Source organism: Pezoporus occidentalis, unplaced genomic scaffold (assembly GCF_034315485.1).
Source record: "Pezoporus occidentalis ecotype Australia unplaced genomic scaffold, CSIRO_AGI_Poc_V1 ctg3, whole genome shotgun sequence".
Taxonomy (NCBI): domain Eukaryota; kingdom Metazoa; phylum Chordata; class Aves; order Psittaciformes; family Psittacidae; genus Pezoporus; species Pezoporus occidentalis.
In genome coordinates this window covers 3324752-3350986 of record NW_026914940.1, presented here as the reverse complement: position 1 = coordinate 3350986, position 26235 = coordinate 3324752, and the positions used below count along the sequence as shown (strand labels likewise).

Sequence of the window (26235 nt, the reverse complement as noted above, 5' to 3'; positions counted from 1 at the left end):
GAAGTACCAAAGAAAGAATAAATGATGGCCCCAAAGTAGTAGCGATGCAGTGATGCTATCAGGCAGCAAACAGGGGCACTCCTTTGACATGTCAAGCCCTACTTAGAATTTTGTGTCTAAAAAAACACTGGCAAACTACATCTTGGTAAAATACTTCAGCTAATGACTTGTAATTAGTTGTAATGCTCATTTCTCCTCTTTATTAAAACAAAGAAAGCCTGAGCACCACAAAGTTCTTAAACTGACTAAAATTAAGGCTTGTCTGAAGCGATGAGCAGTGCTGGGAGTGACTACAAGGAATAACAAGATCACAGTATCCTTTGTGCTGCATATAAACAAAACCAGTGTACTTTCCTGTCCTAGGGAGCTCACAATTTACATATAGAAGGCATCCACTTAACAGACAAACTGTAATTAGTGGGCTAGCAAATATAATACATGGATAACAGCAAGCTAATATATGCAATCAGCTGGTGTTCGGCGACAGTTAGCTTCCCCAGTCAAACAATAGGAAGGAAAGATGAAACACAAATAACAAGCGTTCCTGTATGCAAAAAGACGAGTTCACAGTTTAGAGTGTGCACACCAAATCAGTATTACAGTCACATCCCTCCTCCCATACAAACACCATTCACCAGGAGACTTGAGCAGAGGAAGGAGCTGTATGGCTGTGGGAAGGCAATGGGAACTGCAGGCTCTAATTGTGGGGTCACCGGTCTGAATCTGGCCCAGAAGGTTAACTCTGCTGGAAAGCTGTGCAAATAAAGGTACAGGTTTTCAGCTGGCAAAGGTTGGAAGCCTTCTGTGAAGCATTCATTTCCCACCACACCATCAAAAGGTCTTCAACTTGCATCTTATTTAGAGCAGATGGAAAACATCTGTCACACCTGAACTGTATTTTCCTCTAAACGTCTCCTCCAAATCAAGTTTCATATTTTCTGTTAGTCCTGATACTGTTAATGCAAAACTGCTCTGATTATTAACAGCTCTGCTACCCTTAATCTAAAAAAAAAAAAAAAAAGATTTACTTTTATTTTTCCCCCCCTCCTGGTTTCAATTTACAGAACTCCTTCATTGCAATGGCATGAAAAAAGATGTAGAGCAGGACTACCTGTGTTGCAATACCCAGGACCCTGGAGGAAATAAAAGACCCAAGACTGGAGAATTTCTATTCCAATTCCTAGACTGAAAATACTCCTTAAAAACTAAGAAAATATTCTGTTACTATTTACATATTCCATATTTATCTCCAAAGGTCTAAAGAAATGAAGGAATTAAAGACTGAAAATAAGGTACGCTACGGAAGGAATGAAAACAGAGATGATAACCATGAAGGCCAGGCAGAGAATATGTAATAGCAGAAGTTGTAAAAGAAGAGGGTTGTCAGCAAGGACAAAAGAACCAAACTAATCCCAGAACAGCCACTACTGACAAGAGATGAGGACAAAGTCCATTAATTAAGTTAAAGAGCAACAGGAGGGAAACATGTTGGCAATTTGGTGTCAGCATTCTGTTTAGCATCAGTTCTTCCACTAGCGATGTACACTGCAAGTAAATCAAGGTCTTCTACTACTGAGATTAAGGATCACCTATTAATCACTGTAGGTTCATGGATCTTTTCAATAGGAACCTAAATATAATCAGATGTGCAGCAAACTTGCTACATTTGTTATGTACAGAACAGCCAGAAAACCCCATCAACAAAACTTAATCTAATTGTGTCAGAGGAAAGTCCTAAAGCCTACAAGATTTATACTGGTTTAAATCATGCTTAAACCAATTTAGCACCATTTAAAATATTCCCCCATTAAGCTACATTTCCCCACATCCTATTTAAACCAGCTGAAGATTTACCTCCATTAGCTCTTTGCTCCAGGGTAGTAACATCAACATATGCATCCTGGGCTGCATCAAAAGGAGCGTGACCAGCAGGTCCAAGGAGGTAATCCTGCCCCTCTACCCTGCTCTCAGGAGACCTCACCTGGAGTATTGTGTGTAGTTCTGGTGTCCTCAACATAAAAAGGACATGGAACTGTTGGAACAAGTGCAGAGGAGGCCACGAGGATGATCAGGGGCTGGAGCACCTCCCGTGTGAAGATAGGCTGAGAAAGTTGGGGCTGTTCAGCCTGGTGAAGAGAAGGCTGCGTGGAGACCTCAGAGCAGCCTTCCAGTACCTGAAGGGGGCCTATAGGGATGCTGGGGAGGGACTCTTCTTTAGGGACTGTAGTGATAGGACAAGGGGTAACAGGTTAAAACTTAAACAGGGGAAGTTTAGATTGGATATAAACAAGTTCTTTCCTGTTAGGGTGGTGAGGCACTGGAATGGGTTGCCCAGGGAAGTTGTGAATGCTCCACCCCTGGCAGCGTTCAAGACCAGGTTGGACAGAACCTTGGGTGACATGGTTTAGTGTGAGTTGTCCCTGCCCATGGCAGGGGGGTTGGAACTTGATGATCTTAAGGTCCTTTCCAACCCTAACTATTCTATGATTCTATGTATGGCTGAACAACCAAAGTCCTACATCCCATGAGCAACAGGGAAAAACAGGAGTTTATTAAAAGTAAGCCTAGAAATGAGCTACAGATGAAACTCTCTGAACCATCTTATGCTAACCTCCACTATAAAGACTCCTCAGTGACCATCTGTTGCAAATGATCATCTCTTTGGCTGGATAATCCTGTCCCACCGAAAATGGTGAACACAATCATTCAAGCCAGCCTCTTCCCAGGTACAAGCTACCTCGCACCACTCACTTGCACAGACACAAAGGCATTGGGGCATCAAAAGGATTTCCTGCTGATACTGCAATTCAACTTCATTTTTACCATGTATGATTTAGTAGATCTGGGCTTTAAAATCCAAAACATCAAGAATCAAGTCCTGTTTGATGAGCAACATTCAGGCACAGAAGGAACAGGAGAGGGAGGAAGGCATCTTATGCAGTTCCTAATCAGAGTAGGGTCACACTTTCATCAGATCCAAGGATTATTTTGATCTCAGTTTGTTTATCCTCCATAAACTGTTCTTCTATTTGCCTTGACTGATTTAATGCAGAACTTCCAACTTGTTGTAAAATATATGGGCAGATCTGTAGGAACTGGAATACAGTATGTGGAATTGGGGGGGGGGGGGGGATAATCTCTAATACTTTTAATGATTCCTTTAGAGTTTTCCCAGATGCCACCTTATCAGTTAATGAAAAATAACAGACTAGAATAGAGACTGACCTTTACTGCATGACATGCACTTAAATATATTTGGGGGAAATTAAATTTACACATATGAGATCAAGAGCTTGATACAGGTAGAACTATGTCAAGCACTGCACAGGGATACAACATGAGACAGCAAAAGATAGCAAGAGCTACTCTATAGCACACTGCTACTGGATTTTGGGTGACCTAAGCTCTTTTCACAGTTTTAATCACATAAGCAATTTTCCACATTGCTATTTACCTTTCTCTCTTTTTGCTGCCTACGTGGCAGTCAAATTCTATGGAACCATATGAATCCATTCCCAAAAATGGGAATTAACTGTGCTACAAACATGTAACAAGAAGGACTGTCTTCAAGTGTTCATGCAAATAAACAAGGCCACAGAAAATCCAATCTGATACTAGAACACAGATGTGTAGGCTTAATTACTTTATAGAGTTTGTGTTCCAACACAGCCCCTTCTACTTCACCAGTCAATGGGCACAGATAGGGGTACTCTTTGCTGCTACAACCAGAGTGACCAGAGAGGCCACTGCCCCACATACAGAGCTGGGAAACAGAACACACGAGTCCTCTTCAACTGCCCCAGGGCTAAGGTAGCAGGTCTCAACCTGTGTAGTTTAAATTAATGCGGCTTTCACATCGTAAAGGATTAGGGAAGAGGTTCCACAGAGGCAATGAAGGGATGGAGGAGTTTCTCCCAGCTAGTGGAGAGCAAGAATCAGCTTACAGTGGGCTTTGATGAGATTAAGGAGCTGACACAACAGCTTCTGCTCCCCTCTCCCAACCCAACTGTGCTTTCACTTTCTCTGCAGTGCCAGCACAGAGCCTGGCCGCTGCCTTGGGCAGTTGATCCAGCTCACTAAACCAGAAGAAACCATGCAAGTGGGGAGAAAGAGAGGCAGGAAAGAAGGATATGGGAAGGGGAATGACCGCCTTTGACTGCAACAAGCTCACTTTTCCTGTCCTGGCAAACCACACTCTGAGCAAAGCAGCAGCAGCAGGATAGGTCTATTCCAGAAAATCAGTTTTGATCAGTTGTTAGAAAGGCTCTGCAAATATTACCTTAAAATCTCCAATTGGAAACTTTTCTATTTAAAACTTACTTTATCTCTCCCAATGGGAAGCGGCATAGCAGTATAAAGGTTTTTTCTTCCATCAAACACTGGTTTGCGATCCCCAAAAATCTGGGTTTTAAAGTGCTGAACCATATGCTCCACTATTTCCCTGAAAATATAAAAAGAAAACGTTAATTCAGCTTTTGACTTCTAACGTGAAGCAGCAGATGAACACTAATATTTATGAATAGAGGCATTAGGTAAATGAAAGGGTTGTCCACTGCGGGGTATTAAAGGAAAGATTTGTTTGACTGATCTGAATCAAAGCAACCTTTTCACAGACTAAACTGTTTTCTTAAAGCAACTATTTTTAGCTGTTTCAGATTGAAACTTTCCTTCCTCTTTTTTGTGATCTACTGAAAGTGGTAAAGCGAAAACTTGTGCTCTCTCAAACTCAAAATGAGAGGTGCTTGGTATTCTCCTGGGGCTTCTGCTCCCCACCTTACAGTCCTTTCTGCAGAGGATCATGGACCAAAAGCTCAGCAGCTGGAGAAGCTTTCAAATCCAAGCTTACAGCCTTAAGGACAATAATTCTGTGATGAGTGATATGCAAACTTTCTGCATTGCGCTAAAAAAGCTCACTTTTAAATGCAGTATTTTCCTGTACGCAGCAGAACCGGGCTCCCTCCAACAAAACTGGTTATGTGCAGTCACTGGGACCTGTGCATATTAAAAATACACCTTCATTTAAGGGTAGTGGAATTAGGTTGTGTGTTTGTATGAATGAGGTAACCACTCACAAAGTCATTGTGAAACCACAGTGTTTACACACTGGTCATGCAAACTGCTTTGCATGACGAGGGGGCTGTTGGTAAAACAGCACCCTTTGATGCCAAAGGTCCTTGGTCAAAATGTCCCAGAGAGACATCCTTCAGGCTGTAAAACCTGAAAGCCATCAGCAGTCTGCAAAATGCTGCCTCCACGATCCTTAACGCACAGCTTGGGGCAAAAGGGCATGAAGTGGTTAAAGTGACACAGAAAGGAAACCACAGTGCTGCTGTCAAACAGCAGCTCAGAGATGCTGCAGGTGACTATTTCATACGCCTTGAGTTGGAAAGGTCATTAACCCAGCACCCAGCTAGGTATTACAGCAAAACTTTGAGATGAAACGCTGAATTCAGTCAAGAAAAGGAGGAAGACTTTTTCAATTGCCAATTTCTTTGCTGTGTCCCAAGGCTTTAAGACAAGATGTGACCGCTGAAAGAAACCTGCCTGACCTCCAGAGAAGTACGAGTAAAACCTGACCCAGTAATACCTGCCTCAGGTCTGCAGTGTCTGAACAAGTACCTAAACTGGAGGGTGGGAGGAAGGAGGTATTTTTCAAGCTTGAGTTAAGGACTGAGCAATGGAAAACCCATTCTCTCACTGAGCAAGTTCTTCCGATTGTGAACTACTTCATATAAAAATGAACACTTCTGCTTAAGCTTTTCAAGCTGTAAACCACATTCAGCAATGGTGGTTCTCAGCTGTGGGTGGAGAAAGCGTACTAAAAACTAAGTTATTTTCTCTCTGTGAAGTTAAAGGAAGATGGATTTACCAATTCACTAACTTCAGCCCTTTGGGACTTACTATTCTACTGAGATCATGCAAACACAGCAAGAACCTGGGGACAGCGACTGCAGAGTTCATCTTGAACCTTGGATGAGTCTTCACTGTCCTCCTGAATTAAACCAAAGGCATCCACGGAGCAGAACCAAACTGACACTGCCCACTCTATCTAACTATGCAAATAGATCTGGCCTTTCTGCAAGACACAAACTGTCGCCAGACTGTATTAGTCTGGCACAACACCACGTTGTCTCAGCTGTGTGTTTCCCAGTCCTGCTCCAGCTCCCGTCTCAGTAAGGAATTTCCATGTACACATCCCTGCAGCGGGTCTGCAGGGCCATAGTCCAAGCTGTAGTAAGTTATAGCATAAAACTGAAGGACAAAGCTGGGAACAGATGAGGGAGCAGTGTAAATGAACATAAAATCTCCCTCCATCCTTTCTAGAGGCTACAACATATAAAGTAATGACAAGAACTATTTACTATAAATATACATATGAATTATATAACCAAAAATACTAGAAAAACATAAGCCAGATGAATAAATAGAATTTAGAATTGCACTGCATAATCCTATATACATATGTATAAGTACACATAAAAATACAGGTATCCATGTAGGACTTAAAGATCAGAGCTCACAAACACAGGCACAGGTGTGTACACGTACACCTACAGGACACAGAGGCATAAGCACTTAAAAGAAATAAAACATACACTTCATTAAGTGAATCCAATTTGTATTCTTCCGACACTGCACCGAGAAATATGCACCATACCACTGACAAATGCATTTATGACATCTCTGTCTACTGCAAAAGGCATTTAATATATGTAGATTTATACTTGCTCCTGTTACCACAACAGAGGGAGTGATTAACCTGACAAAGCAGAGCAGGTCAGAAGCTGTCAGCTGAGAGAGAACTTGCTACTGAATATAATCTGCCTCTTCAGTGAGAAAAAATGCTTTATGATTTAATAATTAAGCTCTCTGCCATTGGTGAGCAAGTACCCACATGCTGGACCATCATGGGGGTGACCACACTGAGCTACAACACCCAGGAGCAGTGCAGCACTTAGCTCCCAGAGAAGCTACGTAACATTGGCAATCTGCACCAGACAACAGCAATTGCCAGGGCTGGAGCTGGTGGCAGGGGTATCTGTTAATGAAAGCAAAGCTCTCATGGCTCCCACTATGAAAAAACTGAGTGCTGCAAACACTTTTCAGTGCCCCAATGTGGTAAGAGGAGCTCAGTATAATTAGCAGGGTTGCCCCTGGGCAAAGAGAGAGTTTGGCTTAATACACTTACAAGTGTTTGCTTTTAAAATTGAATTCACTTCTCAACTAGCTTAAAAATTAAACTGGTAATACATCAAAAAAGGACAGCAAAGAGCAGTGGTGCTGCTTTATGAAAATGAAGCATTACTGATTCTTTAGTATCGCAGCTGATAATGTACTCCAGTTTCTTAATTCACATTAAGAAAACGTTGGCATTCAAGTGGCTCCACACTTTGCTCATGTTCCCGACTGCATATCCCACCCATGTGCTCTTTTTCTAATAAGGAAAGGTTTTGCTCTTGAATACAGAAACACACCATTCCGATCCTCCACAGTCAAGATGTAGGTAGCTACAATGATGACACTTGTGGTTTCTAGTTATTGCCAAGTCTTGTTTTCAAGTTTCACTTCTGGCAACACCACTCTTTCAAGTCAATGAGGTTACCACACTGACTAATAGGGCACATACGCAAAACGCAACACCTAATTGCTTGTTTCCTTCACCAACTGATGCATGTTTTCACCTTGCTATCTGTTTTCAGAAGCATATCTTTTTCTTATATAGAATCCACTAATGAAGGATAATTTCTTAGTCCCTCCACGATGTTATTGCAGCAGCACAAACAAGTGGGTTTTGCCTCCCCCTGTCAGCAGGGGAAGTTAGAAAAACAAGCTGGTAACACCAGCTCCCTTCTGAAGGGCTTGTCAGCCAACTGCACTCAATATTTAACCAAGCAATATGAAGAATCGTATTTATCAACTTGGCTTATACTGACCTCACTCCACTAGAGTTAGTACACTTTATCCATCTGTCACAGTGGCTTTGATCAGCAGCATCTTAAGACGCTGACAAGTTCAATCAAAATAAGGGACGATTAACACTCAAATCTTGAATTGGTACAGAAAGACTTGAAGCCTGTTGATGGATATGCCAAGTTGGAAGCTATCAGCACAAACAACGACTTGAAGACAGACACATCCTGCAAGCCATCAGTGAAGACAACACACTCTCCAGCATTTCAAAGGAAAACTGAGGAAAAGCAAAACAGAGTTATTACCTGTTAACTCTTCTAGGGCATTTTTCTGGCTTTATATCCAATTCATAATGGTAGATATCTATTTTAGGAATGTCCATTTCAAAGAAGTTGGCCTGCAGTTTGATTGTTCTCCCAGAAGTGCCAAAATCTGGTCGAGGAGGGGGTTTAAAGGCATATCCCTGTACTGGTGGTGGCAACGGTGGAGGAGGTGCAAGCACTGAAAATAAAGCAAGTACAAATTAGCTATCAGTTATACCAAAGTGGCAGTTAAACACATTTACAGGCTATTTGAACAATGAAGCACAGCACATTTAAACCAGTAACTTTTGTTAAACAATGTAAAAACTAGGGGAAAAACATGACTCAAAAGAACCCACTACTCCTAGGAGTCCCTGAATTCTGTCTTCTCCCTGTGGTAGTTCACCAAGCCCCGATTACTGAACAAAACCTTAAAATCAGTTGCATTTTCCTATACTACAAGTATAGGAATAGGTGGGAATTTTAGAGACCAAGTGGGCATTGGCAAAGTGAGAACCAGATCTCCTTTGCAGGGAAGAACCTCAGTTTCAAACCACACACCAAAGCCATTCACCTAACCACATTTATCTGAGCAAACACCTATAAGAATGGAGTTCCTGCCACTTAAACCAGCTCTGCAATCACATCTGGATGAGTTGCATGCATCTAAAGCAACTACAATGCATGCATTTCAGCCATATGTATTTTGCTCTAATGACCATACTGCACAGCCTGTCAAAGAGGTGAATACAGCACAGGAGCTATTCCTACATGTTGCAGCTCTCTGGAAAATGATATGCATTAGAATTAAACTGTATCCTACTGCTTCCTATAAACAGGAAGGAAATAGAGCAAATAGTCTGCTGTACTGTGTTCTTGAGCTCCGACATCAGCCACAGATTAGACAATGTGAAGCAGAAGCAAAATAGCTGCTTGTGATTATTGCAATCTAGGAAATTCCACTAAAAATTCACAGAGAAGCACATAAGGTACCAACTTGAGTACCCAAAACTCCTGCAGCATCAGTACTCAGCGTTTCCACCCTCTAGAACAGTAACAACTAGCAGCAAAATCTTTGTGTGTGTGAAATAACACAGGAGGCTTCTCATTCCCTATGTAAAACTCGAGGTGTGGTTTCCTGGGTTTATCCCATTCAGTCCTCTGCTAGCACCAGAAATAATACACATCCCTTCATTAGCACATCAGTCACCACTTTTCCACCCTTGCTTTCCCTACTGGAAAGCTGTTCCAGGAATGTGGTGCTCTCATGCTCTGAAACATCCTTCCATGCTTATTTATTCACTGTCAGGTTACACTCACTGACCTTAAGATTAAATATTCCTTATTGCATTTTAAGATCTTAAACAAATTCTCATTTAATTCTTCATTCTAGTCTATACTACTTCTACCAGTGTCTTCCCACAAACAAGGCTTTGTTCTCATCCTTCCAGTTCCTTTTAAAGTGCATCCTTCCTGAACAAGAGCAACTGTTACTCTACATGAGGTCCCATTAAGGTCCAGCACAGCCACACTGATACTTTCATCTCTGAATTGGAAAGAAGGCTAGCAAGCCCTAAACTGGATTTACCTGTTGTACCACTGCCTTGTTCACAGCAGCTTCTGGCCATCAGTGACCAGTCAGACACGTGCCCATCTCTCAGCTCACTACTAACTCCCAGCTACATGAGCTTTAATAGATAATTTTTTAACCCACCACCTATTATCCTGCTTTATTCTGTATGATGCTCAGGTCCTCCTTGTGTGGACAAGGCCTCATATGCCCCATGATGAAATTTCAGGTACTTATTCCTAACATTTATGTAAAGATCATTAATGAAATAATGAACAAGACTCTTCCCAACCTCAGTAGCATCATTTCCCATTTTATCCTTCAACACTCCCCATGGCCAGTTTCCCACTCATGACAGAATCATGGAATGGTTTAGGTTGAGGGGACCTCAAAAGCTCATCCAGTTCCAACCCCTGCCACAGGCAGGGACACCTTCCACTAGAGCAGCTTGCTCCAAGCCCCTGTGTCCAACCTGGCCTCGAACACTGCCAGAGATGGGGCAGCCACAGCTTCTCTGGGCACCCTGTGCCAGTGCCTCAGCACCCTCACAGGGAAGAGCTTCTGCCTAAGAGCTCATCTCAGTCTCCCCTCTGGCAGGTTAAAGCCATTCCCCTTGGCCTGTCCCTCCAGGCCCTTGTCCAAAGCCCCTCTCCAGGTTTCCTGCAGCCCCTTCAGGCACTGGAGCTGCTCTAAGGTCTCCCCTTCAGGAGCCTTCTCTTCTCCAGGCTGACCCAGCCCAGCTCTCTCAGCCTGGCTCCAGAGCAGAGCTGCTCCAGCCCTCGCAGCATCTCCGTGGCCTCCTCTGGACTTGTTCCAACAGCTCCACATCCCTCGTGTGTTGGGGGCCTCAACCTCCTCATTTATTTTTACCATTCTACTAATCTGACTTTCAGCACCAATTTCCTCACATACAGGTATTTCATCAGAATCCAGACAGTTTGGTTTGACACTGGGGATATGAAGGGGGGGGGGGGGTTAGTTATTCTATTTAAAAGATTCTTAGGTTTTCTCATTTATTTTACTTCAGGAAGCTTGTTTCAGAACTTCCAAATGCATTCTGAGCCATACACCCTTCTGATGTCACATTACAAAGGTTCAATTTGGGGATTTTTCCCCTCCCTTTCTTTAGCATTACCATTAAAGTCTGTGATCCTCCAACACTATCTCAATTGATATGTATAAGATGCTTGTTCCTAAATACTTGTAATTTCCATGACCTAAAACGTCACGTTTCTGTGATAAAGGCTTTTTCTGCCTCCCCAGTTTAAGTCCACCAACTCGTTCAGTTTTGCTTTCAATGCAAACACCGAAATTCTCATTTTAGTATCATTCTTACAAGCCATCCACCTTGCCTTTGCAGTGTCAACACCTGTACTGGAAAATGAGGCAAAACATCTTAGTTTTCAAACAAAAGCTCCTACCGAAAACTCAGTGCTCACCGCAAGCAGCCCATCTGCATCTGACCTTTGCCATTCACATCCCGAAAGGCAAGCTGAAATACCTTGCTGACTCTAATCATAGAATAGGGCTGGAAAGGACCTTGAGATCATCCAGTTCCAACCCCCCTGCCATGGGCAGGGACACCTCACACTAAACCATGGCACCCAAGGCTCTGTCCAACCTGGCCTTGAACACTGCCAGGGATGGAACTTTCACAACCTCCCTGGGCAACCCATTCCAGTGCCTCAGCACCCTCACTGTAAAGAACTTCTTTATATCCAATCTAAACTTCCCCTGTTTAAGTTTTAACCCGTTACCCCTTGTCCTGTCACTACAGTCCCTAATGAAGAGTCCCTCCCCAGCATCCTTCCAGGCCCCCTTCAGATACTGGAAGCTGCTCTTAGGTCTCCACGCAGCCTTCTCTTCTCCAGGCTGAACAGCCCCAACTCTCTCAGCCTATCTTCGCATCTTCATAACTCAGCTCAACCTTTAGGAGTTTTCATTTTTCTGAATTCCTGCACACCCTGACTTCCAAGACACGGATTTCTCATCATTTCCCAACACTTACAGGACCTCTGCTTACTTCACATATTATTCTGAAGGTGACTGACTCCCTCAGGTGGCCCCCACAGTCACCACATCCCTCTGCTTGGCATGACAAATTCACAGAGTTTCTGTGTCATTAAGTGGAAAGAACCTTCTGCTGTGGATCTGACACGTAACCGAGTTATTTACAGCTTTATCAGCTGGAGAGCAACATAAAAATACTCCCACAAATACTGATACTTGCAATATCACAAAGGTTTCTATTACCCACCTCCAAATCTGATCTAGGGGATGTACAAGCACTCACTTCTACTCTGACAGATTCTGATTTACCATCATTTTTTACCATGATTTACCATCAAAAGGGGCTCCCCACCAATGATTTTGGCTGTTCTCCTGCTTCACCTTTGCAGTTCATCACTACACTTACACTTCCATCTTTACTTACACTTCCATCTTTACTTTCTTCTTTCTGTAACAGCCACTTCCTAGTCATTAACATTATTCTGTGTTTTTTGGTAATCCATGGTTTGATGATTCCATGATCCCCGTATTTCAGTTTTCTGCCCAAGCTCCAGGTATCTGTATATTAACATTTCATTTTCTGCACACACTGCATCCTAGCTGCATTACCACCATTACCTGGTCAACTATCATCAATAGTAAGCATTTCCCTTCTCCTTGCTGCCTACTTCTATGCCTTCTAACGCTCCCGTATCTACTGCCACATCCCAATTCCACTTCCTTTTTCTGTGCCAAATTTGGTACATCATGACTAGTTTTCAGAAATGCAGAGAAGCTTACAAGATTTGGAAGTATAGGAAGAGCATCATTGAAGAGGGGACCCCACACACACCTTTTTATGCTGTAAAATTAAGTAGTTTTGTAATTAAGCAACAAGTCCTCCTCTCTATATATTAAAATGGGATTGATTATTACTTCTCACAGGGGTGCAATGAAGCTCCTCTATCTGTAAATATCTGCATCTATCTGCAGTATCTGTATCTATCTGCATTCAGGGATCAACACGAACACATGTTGCTCAACAGCATGATTACATTCCTCCACTGGAGTTTAGTGACAAACTAAATACAAATGAGGGCATATATTCACTTTTGAGAGTAACAAGAAATGCTGGGAACAGCAGACTCCTGGGGAAAGATGTGATCACGGAGTCTTTCAACCTGTACATGTGAGGGAGAGAAAACCCCAAGATCCATGCTGTTCCGAATGCATGACAACCACCACCGTCTAGTTTCATGTTAAGTATCTTCTTTTCCAATGATTTCTTTTTTACCATCCAATAAAAACCAAGAAGCTATTTCTGGCTCAACTCCCCAGACAAACTTATTTAGGGCAGGGTGTTGTTTCAAAGAGATAAGTGCTGTTTATTAAGAAGCAGCACTGACCCGATAAGCAGTCAACCTATATTTCTGCCGCATAAAACAGACACGTATGTGTTAGCTACAGAACTGAGGGATGTGAATTGAACTTCAAGAGGAAAACCTAAGTATTACTGCTATTGATCTGAACTCACTTTTTGGACTACTGCATCAAATTAAGAATGTAAAATCAAACTATCTTGTGTAAGAAGTATTATAGCACCCAACCATGAAGTGTAGGGTCACAAAATACTGAATTTGGTGTGGAGAGGATAGAGCGTTATTAGTCTTTCTTATCAAAGAAAAAAGCATGAGTCTCAATCATAAAACACAACTGCTGTGTTCAAAGTGATTGAGCTGCCCCAACTTCTTGTTCAAGCACTGCATAACACCCATCACTCACTTTTAAATGTGACAGAAGACATACAGATGTAAGAACGCTTCTCTTAGCACCAAGGTTCCTACTATGAAGGTTTTACAGCATGGCGAGGAGTGCTACAGAGGATACTGCAGGACACTGGAGCTTGGAGTGATGCCCTGCCCAAGGAAACCTGCCAAACTTCATACCCCAACACACGTTATTTGCTCCATTCCCATTTTTCAAAGGCTCCCTTCACGAACATGGATGATGCTTTCACAGAGAGAGTGTTTCAAAGCATTGGAAAATGCGTACCTGGATTTTAAAGCTCTGTCAAGGGAAGAATGAATTAAAGCATGAAGACTCATATACCAGAACACCCAAATGGTAGATATCAGAAGCTTCTCACCCATTTGCTAGATGGTAACCTGAATTATGAAAATGTTTCAGCCTTGATATGTTGACTGGGATCACCAGGAGCTCCATTTTAAAGGTGTGCATTAAGGTAAGCTGGGTATTGAGCAAGGAGGTGCCAGTATACTGTCTTAAGGCTTACTTTTATCATAAAAAAACAGACTTTCTATTATATCCATCCATATATATGTAAATCCATCCGATTTACATAAACTAAACATTCAGAGTTATCAATCTTAAAACCCTGTGATTCAAGGATGGTGGAGAGGGACTCTTCATTAGGGACCATAGCAATAGGACAAGGGGTGATGGGTTCAAACTGAAACAGGGGAAGTTCTTTATTGTGAGGGTGGTGAGGCACTGGAACAGGTTGCCCAAAGAAGTGGAAATGCTCCATCCCTGGCGGTGGTCAAGGCCAGGCTGGACAGAGCCTTGGGTGACGTTGTTTAGTGTGAGGTGTCCCTGCCCATGGCAGGGGGTTGGAACTGGATGATCTTAAGGCCCTTTCCAACCCTAACTATTCTATGAGTCTATGATTTCTTTCGTCCTTTGTTCCCCATCATTTCTTATAGCTTACCTGCTGCTCTGCTCGGCACCCAGCAGCATTGCCAGTCAGCACTAAACCTGCACATGGACATTTTCCTTTAGCAAAGAATTATGCAATTTTCATGTGCAGTCAGAGGCCCAATGAGTTACTAAATAAGGGGCCAAACTAGTTGCATCTAAGGGCTTGTTGATACAGGAAATCATCTGAGCATAATTATACCAGCGTAATTATATCACTAAGTTTCCCTGTGCGGCAAGTCCTAACGCATATTTAATAATCAGGTGATGCTTTCACAACTGAAGGTATATTTTAGCACTGGGCTAATGCAACCTATGTTGGTCAATAGGATGTGTCTCTAAAACCATTCTTCTAAAACTATAGTCTTTAAATGAAACTAAGGTGAAGGAAGGAAAGAAGGAAGGAAACCTTATTTGGAAGCTCCACTTTCAGGTAAGGTTTCTGGTATCAGACAACAGGGCAGCTCTTCTGGAACATCACTACAAGTGTTTTCAGATATTGCTGTGCAGTAACAGATGTGCATTTCAAAGTATTCTAGGTACTCTGATGACTTGATACCCAAGTACTGAAGAAAAGGCCAAATTTCATGTTTGCATCCAGAACGTCAATGCAATTCAATATGTAACTCAGTTCTGCAGCACTTGATGTGATCTACCTTGCTTTGCCAGCCCCAGCCTTGCAGACAGCACCAACCATTGTGCATACTCGTTGGCAGCTACAGCACACAGACACAGAAAGGAGGTATTGCCCCATAGGAAAAATGGGGTTTAGTAACTTGCCCTCAACCAGCGATCAGCTATTTTGCCTCCAGAACTGCAGGAAGCAAAGAAAATGACAAACACACTCATCATGATCAAGTTAAGAGCAATCAAGACTGGCAAATGAACAGACACGTCTGTTGGAAAGGGCTTTCCAGGAGCTGCTGCAGAGGTGCTCAGTACCATCAGCATAGAATATCGTAGGCAGGGACCTGGTTGGCTTCTCCAGTCAAGTTTGGAGTATCTTCAAGGACACAATTTCCGCAACATTTCTTAACCTGTTCCAGTGTTTGATCATCCCTGTAGCAAAGTAAGTTTGCCTTTTACTCAACTGGGAAGTTCCAGCTTCTGCCCGTTGCCCTGTTCTGGTGCACCTGCCACATGTCTGGCTCTGTCTTCTCCATAGCTTCCCCTTTGGTAGCTGCAGACAACCAGAAGATCAGTGTTCTCTTCAAAACAAACCTGACTCTTAGCCCCTCCTGGCATGCCATGGTCTCCTTCCCCATAGCCACCTCAGTGGCCTGTCACTGGGCTTGTAAGTGGGTAATGGCCCCTTTTGGGACTGCAAGTTGAAGTGGGAGGATGGGAGACTTGGAGAAGGGATACCCCATGCTGCAGGAAACAGGATCTCCACAAAGAGCTATTCAAATACAAATAATAGAAGGAATTCAAAAAGAATGTGGGAAACATCCAATATGAATCATTGACAGGATCTTCACAGAATTTAAGTATTTTATTTACATATATATGTTATCACAGCAAGAAAAGGAGTACAGGGAGTTGAGCCTTTTCTTTTTAGGACCTAACCAGACAAACCAACTACCACAAAGGAAAAAAAACATGACTGCTACTGCTGAACCCAGGACACCCCCCAAAAACCCAACACAAAACCAAAAGAAACCCACATCTCTGGGCTGTCTTCAGGCTGGGTTTCATAAAGAAGTTCAACTTTCACACTGGCTTTCTGTTAAGAACCGTTAGAGCAAGATAGGAGAAAGGCTGGTAGTGTTCTCTAGGAGATAAGGAAGACTTAAAGCTGCAGCTCCTAGGCTCCTGATATTATGGGGGTAGAGGAGTCTCTCTCTCTCTCTCCCTCTCTCTCTCTCTCTATATATATATGGAACCTCTACATCTGTCTCAGCTGCTCATTACGCATGTTTTAGAGTATGGAAGCTGAAAGCTCTTCAGTCAAGCTACACACTGCTGAATTAGATGATGCACAACAAATAAAGGTAGCAGACTTGCTGGTTATCCCCAAAAACTCAGCAAACCATGAGGAAAGCACCGGAGGGAAGCAGAACTGATGTAAGCAGAACTTCGGTTACATCTAATGCCTGTTCCAGCATTATCTTAGACATCAACTGCTGAAGGTTCTTTACTCAACTGTGTCAGATTTAATGATGTGTTCTGCTAACAATGCAGCCTCTAGGAAAACAATACTTGGTAGAGCCCAGTAAATAACCTGAGAAGCAATTGGAAGGAATAGAAACAGGTGACGAGCAAATGGGAAAAACAATTCTTACCTTTTTTATGCAAAGGAAGTATATATATCTAAGACTACTCAGGACAACTCACTAACCACGTGCTGGACTCCCTGCACTACAGTGAAGTTGTACAGCAAAATGGTCACTGGACACATCAAAAATCAATTTCAGGGTTGCTTCTCTTTTAACTTGGTAGCAAAGTAAACAGGTAGCACTGTTAATGATGCTTTATTTGTCCAGAGCCTCATTTCTGCTTTGAAACAGGTTGCACCTCCAGCTGTACACACCTATGCATGCTCCAGCATGTGCATTTAGGTTGTCACTCATATCCATCCACCGGGATCACTGGACCTGCAGATTACCATTTCCTTTTCTTAAAGCTCAAGCTCACTTATTCCTTGCTTACCTCTATGCCTGCAAGCTGGATTTGTACCAACTTCATGCATGAGACCACATGTATCACCCCACAGGTAAATTGTTATTTTCCTAGAATGGCCCCTAAAATGCTATCAACAGTTAGATCACTTGGGCATGGGGGGAGTCTCTGCTCCCCATCACATTCAGTCTGCTCCTGCACTCTCTCAAGCACCTGCTCATCCCAGGTCTCTAAACTTGGAAGCCAACCCTTAAAGACAATTATAGAACCCCAGACTGGTTTGGGTTGGGAAGGACCTTAAAGCTCATCCAGTTCTAAACCCCTGCCACGGGCAGAGACACCCTCCACTAGAGCAGCTTGCTCCAAGCCCCATCCAACCTGGCCTTGAACACTGCCAAGGATGGGGCAGCCACAGCTTCTCTGGGCACCCTGTGCCAGTGCCTCACCACCATCACAGGAACTATTTTCTTGCATTCCCAATTTTTTCTGCGTATGTTCCATTTCTGTTATTTTCTCTCACTCTGACCATATATAAACTGTGCCCACGTATTGTCAAGGATTCAAATATGACGCCTTTCACATAATTTTGGATGCAGCCCCTCTCTGAAGGGTCTCCTGGTCTCTCAGGGAGCAGCCTCCACACATTCTACCCACAGCACACTGCATATACCAAGGTGGGCTATCAGAGCTAGGGCTGCTTCAACACTGATGATCAAAAATAAGGGAGCAGTCCTCATATTTGGTCATATTTGAAGTCCCATATACGACGACTCAGATGTTTTAGGGATCCCACTGTACCAGATTGCTTCTTAGTGCTGAAGCATGAAACCAAATACTTTACCAAGGAGTCAGTGTTAGATAAACAGCCCTGCTTCAAACTGTAATCTTATTACATTCAGCAGACCCAATCTAGACATGGTTTTTATTGACTAATTGTCACTTACTGCAAAAGAATTCAAGCAATGTTAATTCTCAAGTCAACCCGTTTATCTAGTGGAAGATGTCCCTGCCTGTTGGGGGTTAGACCTAGGTGAGCTTTAAGGGTCCCTTCCAACCCAAACCAGTGTATGATTATTTTGCCTGGAACAAATGATCAGTTACAGATCTACAGCACTCTTGGTTATCTTGGTTACTTTTTGATCTCTGCAAAATAAGAGACATGATCTCTTTCATAGTGCCAGAGGTGGTATGATCCACAGAGACCAGAATGACTCCCAGACACCAATGGTGTGAGCAGGTGTTGCAGTCAAGAGATGAAAAGGAGAAAGAAGACATAAATGTATCTTGCTTTGTACATTATGACCCTGTTTCAAATAAGAATATGTGAAAGACTAAGAACAAAATACCAGAAAACCAAAGAGGAAGAGATCAATGCTCCAGCAGAAAGCAGCAGGGAATAAATACAGAATTGTTCTTTCTAGCCCACAGGCTTCTTCTGGACAACATCAACTAGCAAAAGGCACCAAGTGTCAGTACATTCTCCCTGTGGCCTACATCTTCAGAGCGATCCTCCAAGGTTTTGAATACTAACACACTGGTTCTCCCCATTCTACCGGCCACCTGCAAGCAGAATGAGGGGTGGAAGAGCACATCTATGCCCACTCGTAGCAAGCCGGGTGGCTTAACTGATCCCTACACTCAGAACTGCAAAGTACAACTGAAATCCTTCTTAAGGGATGCAGACAAAAGCTTTTAATTACAAACTGCAGTGGTGAATTAAGTCATCCAAATAGTAAGCCTCATGCAAACAATGGAGGGGATGCTTCTGGCTTACCCACAAGTCATCAACCCAGTTGAATTAGAACTACAAAGAAACTCCCATCTTCAGGCAAACCTCTACTCGAAGAAGGGGGAAATGGAGAACGTTCTTAGTGCTATTTATCACACTTAACCAGAATGATTCATGATGTTGAACTAATTCCAGATGCCTTTTCTGGCAATTTGAAATAAAGACTACAATAGTAATGTCTTCATTCGCCAGGAGTAATGCCTCCATTCTATACAATCTGTTCCCTGCCACTCCAAAAGGCCTATGGAGTGCATATACACATCTTCTAAGCGAAGAAAACCCCACCCACTAGCACTTATTCCTCTCTACATTGCTGCTTCTCCCCTAAGAAGGTACAACCAGAAATTCTGTATTCATCATCCCACATTACCCTTCCCTTACCCCTTGTTTGCTGAAATGTTACATTTTGGTAAGGAAAGAAACTTGGCTCCCCCTCCTTCTGATTAGCTGACACTTGGAACTGCGTAAGTAATATAGGAAACAGTATAACCCACCTCCACTGTCTTTTGGTTTTAATTATTTCCTGTTTAAGACATTACAAGGCTGGTAAACCACGAGTTCTTTATACGTCAGCATTGACTCTGCCAGTAATATTTACTTTTTATACACAGACTGGGATTTCCAAACTGCTTGGTGTATCAGTCGAACACGTGCTTGCATTCAGTCCCAAGGAGAGCACTCATTTCAGTCTATGCCAGCTGCAGAACTGAGCTCAGTGAGGGGTACTTATGCCCAAATCTCCTGCATTAATTAAGTATTTCAACACTTTCTGAAAGCACAAACCAACATCAAACTACAGCATCGGACTGTACACCTGCGACATCTCTATACCTTGAGGTCTCCATGCTTCACAGATTTTCCTCTTCCCCCATTAGGAATAGTGAGGAGTGGTCTCTGTAACAGCTCACAAGCAGACACACTGGATAAATTAGATAGATGGTGTCCTTAACATAAGGACATGGAACTGTTGGAGCAAGTCCAGAGGAGGCCACGAGGATGATCAGGGGACTGGAGCACCTCCTGTATGGAGACAGGCTGAGAAAGTTGGGGCTGTTCAGCCTGGAGAAGAGAAGGCTCCGTGGAGACCTCAGAGCAGCCTTCCAGTATCTGAAGGGGGCCTATAGGGATGCTGGGGAGGGACTCTTCATTAGGGACTGTAGTTGCAGGACAAGAGGTGATGGGTTCAAACTGAAACAGGGGAAGTTCAGACTGGAGATAAGGAAGAAGTTCTTTACTGTGAGGATGGTGAGGCACTGGAACAGGCTGCCCAAAGAAGTGGAAATGCTCCATCCCTGGCAGTGCTCAAGGCGAGGCTGGACAGAGCCTTGGGTGACATGGTTTAGTGTGAGGTGTCCCTGCCCATGGCAGGGGGCTGGAACTGGATGATCTTAAGGTCCTTTCCAACCCAAACTATTCTGTGATTCTATGATTAAATCACCTGAACCAGAGCTGTTGATCAGCACAACCACCCTGCCAACACTTTTTCCTTCCCCTCCTTCTCCTTCCAGATCCCTTGCCACTCCATCCCATGCCTCTCCTCTGGCCTTCTCTATGATTAGAGATATCCTTGCCCACATGCACACAAGCTCCACCAAGCTTAACAAGGTCTAATGGCTTGGGCTTTACTCCGTGCCACTGGTCTGTCTTTCTAGTGTGCTAGAAGCTGGTACCACAGAGGCCTCAAATCCATGTTTCCTGTGGTAGGCACATTATACACAATGCAATGAAACACAGAAATTATTTGGCCTCAGCTTAGTAAAGCAAGAAGCTAGGATGGCTGTATTTTGTGCTGTACCTTTGTGAGCACATTTCTACCCCACAGGCTTTGGCTAGGAGTACTTTTATGGAAAAATCTAAAAATAAAATTGTTTTCATACCTAAAATGTTTTCTTATTTCCAAAACTCAAGGGCTGAGCTGTAACTCAGTCATGATCTCCTTGAAAAAGAAATCTTTTCCCATACCCACACTGGATTAATCTACAAAAACATGACCGTTCCATGGCTTAGATTCAAAACAGTCACAGTTAAGAGCTGAGGTTATGCTTTATTTTATCATTTTAGATAGCGAGAGCAGCTGGAGGAGCATCTCCAACATGCAGGAGATTCAATAGCATCTAATGCCCTTTCAAGAGAAAGGCTGTGGTTTGCAGCATCACTGAAAAGAGGGGTAAAATGCAGGTTCGTAATCATGGAATAACTGGGATACGATGGGAGTGGAGGCTTTCAGCACAACTCCCCTGGGAGAACTGGGGTTTTCCTATTACAGCTGGGGTTTTTTTCCTCCACCTGCTTCTTGTAGAGAACTTAAGTCCTCTTATTAGTTGATACAAACCAAAACTCAGATGTTGCACTGTGCCCCCACAGAAGTGAGAGCAACAACATGGGAGGAGGCTGCAAATAATGGCATCTTATTACAGAGGTCCAAATCCCCACTGATTTTTTTCTCTGGGTAGTTGTCTCCTATCAGAAACCTACTCCATGTCACACCTTGTCCTGGAAATTCCCTTCTTTGGGCTGTGCATTACTCTAATGATTCTGTGAAAGGTAAGTTTGAAGAGAAAAGGCACAGATAAGTTTCCTACAGAGGCCTAAACCTCCACTGTAATTTTACATTAAAGGGGATTTGCAAGTCAGAAACAATTAGGAAAGCACCACCATTGCTGTATTCTCATCACATAGCGAGACCCAAACAATAAAGCTTCACTTCCTTGCCCTGGTGGGAAGCTTCCTCCTTCTGAATGAAGCTTTCACTTTTAAACAACACACCCTTATGCAAACATTCTGAACCCATGTGAATTATTCCTAAGCATTCCTTCATTAAATGCTCTTCCCAAACAGAATTGTTCTGATTCACCAAGACCTTCGTTCTCCTGCACTGTCATTCCTACCCGACCTTGGGTTTCACTCTTCATTTTATTTGCTTGTGGTTTGAAAGGTTGGTGGTTTTGGGGGTTTTCTTTTTAAACTATGTCTGTCATTAGGTTTCTCCACAGAAATTATCAAGTCAGAAAGAGCTGAAGGTAACACACATTCTTGCTTGAGAAACCTTCCCTTTCACCAACAGCTAAAAACCTCCTGGCCTCCCAAAGTCTCGTCCTCCGCATGATGATGATTACAGAAACGATGGAGTGTGATGGGCAAGAGAACACAACCAAGAGAGAGTGATAAAAACCAGCAGAAAGGGAGCATTCACTGCAAACCACAAGTCGTATGAAAGGACAATGGAGTAAGTTCAGTATCAAAGGAGAAGCGAAGCCAAGAACCCAGCAACATTTAGATAGGAATTTACCCTCTGCATGAATAGATGTCTGTCCTTTAATAGTAAACACTGGCTAAACAAGTTTCAGAAGGTATATAATAAGGCCCCAGTAATAATTATCTTTTAAAGCCTTATTCATCTACATGACAAGTTTAACTTCAAACAATTTTTAGATTGATCTAGCTAAGCCAGTGAAACCTCCCCTCTTGGGAATTCTTCTAAAATTGGCTTATTTAAAATAAATCTACATTAGCACATCCACACACACTTCCTACTACTAAATTACCATTTAAATTTCATTATTTTCTCACATTAATAAGCTCTACCATAGGTTTCATGACTGAACTAAGAACACACAAAAAAGCACCACGAAGACAAAAAGCTCTAAAGCTCCAAACTGTGACATTAGCAGCTCGAACAGAGCCACCCACAGTATTTAACACAGCCTGCCAAGGGTGCCCAGAAAAGCATTACAACTTTCTTTTTCTCTAGACTACATAAGAAATCATCAACTTGACCACCTGGATGCAGATCTGCGCTGTAAAACCAGGAGAGTTTCGAAGATGCATTTCCAAGCTCCCCAGGACAACAACAAAATGTAGAATGGTTTGGGCTGGAAAGGACTTTAAAGCTCATCCAGTTTCAACTCCCTGCCACTGGCAGGGACACCTTCCACTACAGCAGCTTGCTCCAAGCCTTGTCCAGCCTGGCCTTGAACACTGCCAGGGATGGGGCAGCCACAGCTTCTTTGGGCAACCTGGGCCAGCAACTCACCACCCTCACAGTAAAGAACTTCTGCCATATATATACACACACACACATATATATATATACCCGAACTTCCCTTTTTCACTTTGAACTCATCACCCCTTGTCCTGTCGCCACAGCCCCTGATGAAGTGCTCCTCTCCAGTATCCCTGTAGGCTCCCTTCAGACACTGAAAGCTGCTCTGAGGTCTCCACGCAGCTTCTCTTCTCCAGCCCCAATGTTCTCAGCCTGTCTTTACACCTGCTGAAATTAGCTGATTCCACAAACGACTAAAGACTTCATTTTTGCTCTGCAGTCCCTTTGCTTCAGTCACACCCTGACACAGGTTGGAATGAGACACAGTGATACATAAAATTCATGTATTGTTTAAATACGTGTTTCGATTTATACGTGTTTGGTGGAACTATGTGCTATGTGATTTAACGCTTCCCGCAGGTGAAACAGTTAACATTAAGCATATTCTCCACCTTCTGATTATAAAGCGACTTGTACAAGGGAATGCAATCAGGTTGTTGCCAGAAAAGCTGTTTGGAAAGCCATGTGGAGCTCAAAACAGTGCAGATGTATGTAGTGATTCTGTATTAACTGAGAAGTTAAATATTTTAACACTTCTTTCAAAGACAGAGGCTTTCACGACTCCAGAGCTATCATGGCATATATTAACAGTGGGACCCAGGCCATAACAACTTCACTTCAAGCAGTAATAAGCCCACATACAACTTAAGCTGGTGTAAGACAGAACTAGCACAGAAAGAGAAGTCCTGCCTTCACGCAGCTGTTCAGTCTGCTCTATGATCCCCAAACCTGTGTTACCATGAGCATTCCTGCAGAGAAGCAAAGCAGCTAAAACTAAATAGGAGGGGGTATGAACCACAGAATGGTTTGGGGCGGAAGGGACCTTAAAGCTCATCCAGTTCCAACCCCCTGCCACAGGCAGGGGCATCTTCCACTGGACCAGGTTGCTCCAAGCCAAATCCAACCTGGCCTTGAGCACTGTCAGGGACGGGGCAGCCACAGCTTCTCTGGGCACCCTGTGCCAGTGCCTCAGCACCCTCACAGGGAAGGATTTCTTCCTAATACCTAATCCCCTTTTTCAGTTTAAAGCCATTCTCCCTTGTCCTACCACTACCTGCTCTTAGGAAAAGTCCCTCTCCATTCAACCTTCATTAAGTAGGTAACTGAAAAATAAAACTCTCCTTTGCTGAAAGCAGATTTCAAAGCTGTCCATGTGTCAGCGTGTAGTTTCACGTTCATCCTGAAGCAGCCTAATGCAGCCTGGCTGCAGAGAGACATGGTCATGCAGGCATTAGTGTGGGAGGCTGCCTTGTGCAGTGTTGGGTAAACAAGTCCCTTTCATTCTTTGCCTTCAGAGGGACTTATTATGAGAGCATGTAGTGATAGAACAAGGGGGAATGGCTTTAAACTGACAGAGGACAGAGTGAGATGAGATCTTAGGCAGAAGTTCTTCCCTGTGAGAGTGGTGAGGTTGGAACTGGATGAGCTTTAAGGTCCCTTCCAACACAAATCATTCCATGATTAAAACCTACAACAAAGATAAGACACAACTGAGCAGCACTGGCGAAAAACAAAAGAGGACACATTACAACAGGAGAGAAAGAACTACTCTTAATGTATCTGTGACTAAAAAATAAAACCTGTTTCACAACCCAAATACGAACAGAATCTGGCAGCACTGTGGAGAGCTCAATGAGAACCTAATTCAAAACACATCACTGATGGCAGCAAGAGGGAAAAACATCAAAGCAAGCTTTGGACTGATTTGGTTATTTCATTATCAACAGTACTTCCCCATCTAAATCACTGCTTTGCTTCTACCTTGGCTGTGTCCAGGTTTTTGAGGTCATACAGTTGAAAAGCTACCCTTTGTAGAAAGCCTGTCACCAGGTACCACACAGCTCCACAACTGAGGCAATGCTGTAAAAAAGGGTATTTAGGAAAAGAGTTTTTCCCTAATAGAAAATGCAAAGAGAAACCAGAGAAAGAGATGAAATAACGCTCACACTGAAACCTTTTCTTTAACAGCATTAAGTTTACTCTGGAACAAAAGGAATAGTAAAAGCAAAATAAATTAAAATGGAAAAGTTAAAAAGAGTTGCACTAACCTATAGTGCTCACTAAACACAGTTAAAGACCTATTAAAGCAGTCATGAGCATACAAAACTACGGGCATTATCTCAGTCTGAGGATTTAAAAACCCACTTCCTGGACAGTACTAAAGTCTCTTTGAAGCACTATTTCCTAGAAATGGCTACCAAAGAGAACTGTGTACTAACAAATTACTACTCTGGGGTAAGACAGGAGGGAAGACTGGCCTTGCCTAGTGTATCTGGGGATGATGTCTTTTGCTTTTGCCAAGTTTGACAGTATAAAGCATATAAAGAAATGTTTAAGTTCAACTCCGGGTATTACAGTAAGTGTGGAAAGAAATCAAAAAGCCCCTGCACTGAGCTGGAAATCTCTGCACTTCCCTAGTCAATAGGACAGGAGATACTTCACATTCTAGAGGGCTGCTTTTGTGTGTACATCAGAAAGGATGCACGACACTAAAGCAAAGTAATTGGACAATGCATGGAACAGATCCCTACCCACAGTCACTACAGTTAAAGCTACGTAATACTTTCCACCAGCTATTTTTTTCCTACTTCGCAACTTACCAAAAATAAGATACTGGAGGTGGACTTTTCTTCATTTTCAAATGTAGCGATATTTTATGGTAGGCTGAGTATTAGAAATTCCAGCACTAAAAATACGCACAAGTATTCTGGTAAAACATGAAATGAGGCAATATACAATAAAACTGTGACAAGTCTTACAAGTTTCGTACAGCTGTTGTCAGCACATGCTCAGCCAACACAAAACACACTTTCATTAGGCATGTAAAGTTCCTAATTAGTCCGAACTGTGTATGTTCGTAAAGCCAATTCAGCAGTTAGAAGTTCACTGCGTTCATCAACCTGATGCCTGCAGTTTCTGGAAGGCCAGAAGTATTTAGAAGGGTTGTTTCTTTGAACAGAAAACTCTTTCCCTCCCATACTGTTCTAAGTGGGTAGAAGAAAGTTGGGGCTGTTCAGCCTGGATGAGAAAAGCGGAGACCTCAGAGCAGTCTTCCGGTATCTGAAGGGGGCTACAAGGATCCTGGAGAGGGGCTCTTCATAAGGGACCATAGCAACAGGACAAAGAGTGATGGGTTCAAACTGAAACAAGGGGAGTTCAGGTTAGAGATAAGGAAGAAGTTCTTTACTGTGAGGGTGGTGAGGCGCTGGCACAGGTTGCTCAAAGAAGGGGTGAATGC

The 26235-nt window shown here is 43.0% G+C and overlaps 1 protein-coding gene across 3 annotated transcripts in view; it reads right to left on the bottom strand.

Annotated features, from left to right (window-relative positions):
- AGO2 (argonaute RISC catalytic component 2) overlaps window positions 1–26235 on the bottom strand; it is a 54998-nt gene that overhangs the window by 23755 nt on the left and 5008 nt on the right. The window contains exons 1-3 of one of the 3 annotated variants that reach the window (XM_062626940.1): window positions 17137–17308; window positions 8217–8412; window positions 4321–4441 (exon numbers count right to left, since the gene is read on the bottom strand). In XM_062626940.1, coding sequence (XP_062482924.1) covers window positions 4321–4441; window positions 8217–8412; window positions 17137–17176 — 357 coding nt within the window. In that variant the 5' untranslated portion in view covers window positions 17177–17308. Of the gene's footprint in view, window positions 1–4320; window positions 4442–8216; window positions 8413–17136; window positions 17309–26235 lie in introns of those variants that run through there. The other 2 variants (XM_062626941.1, XM_062626942.1) reach the window with 2 other exon arrangements.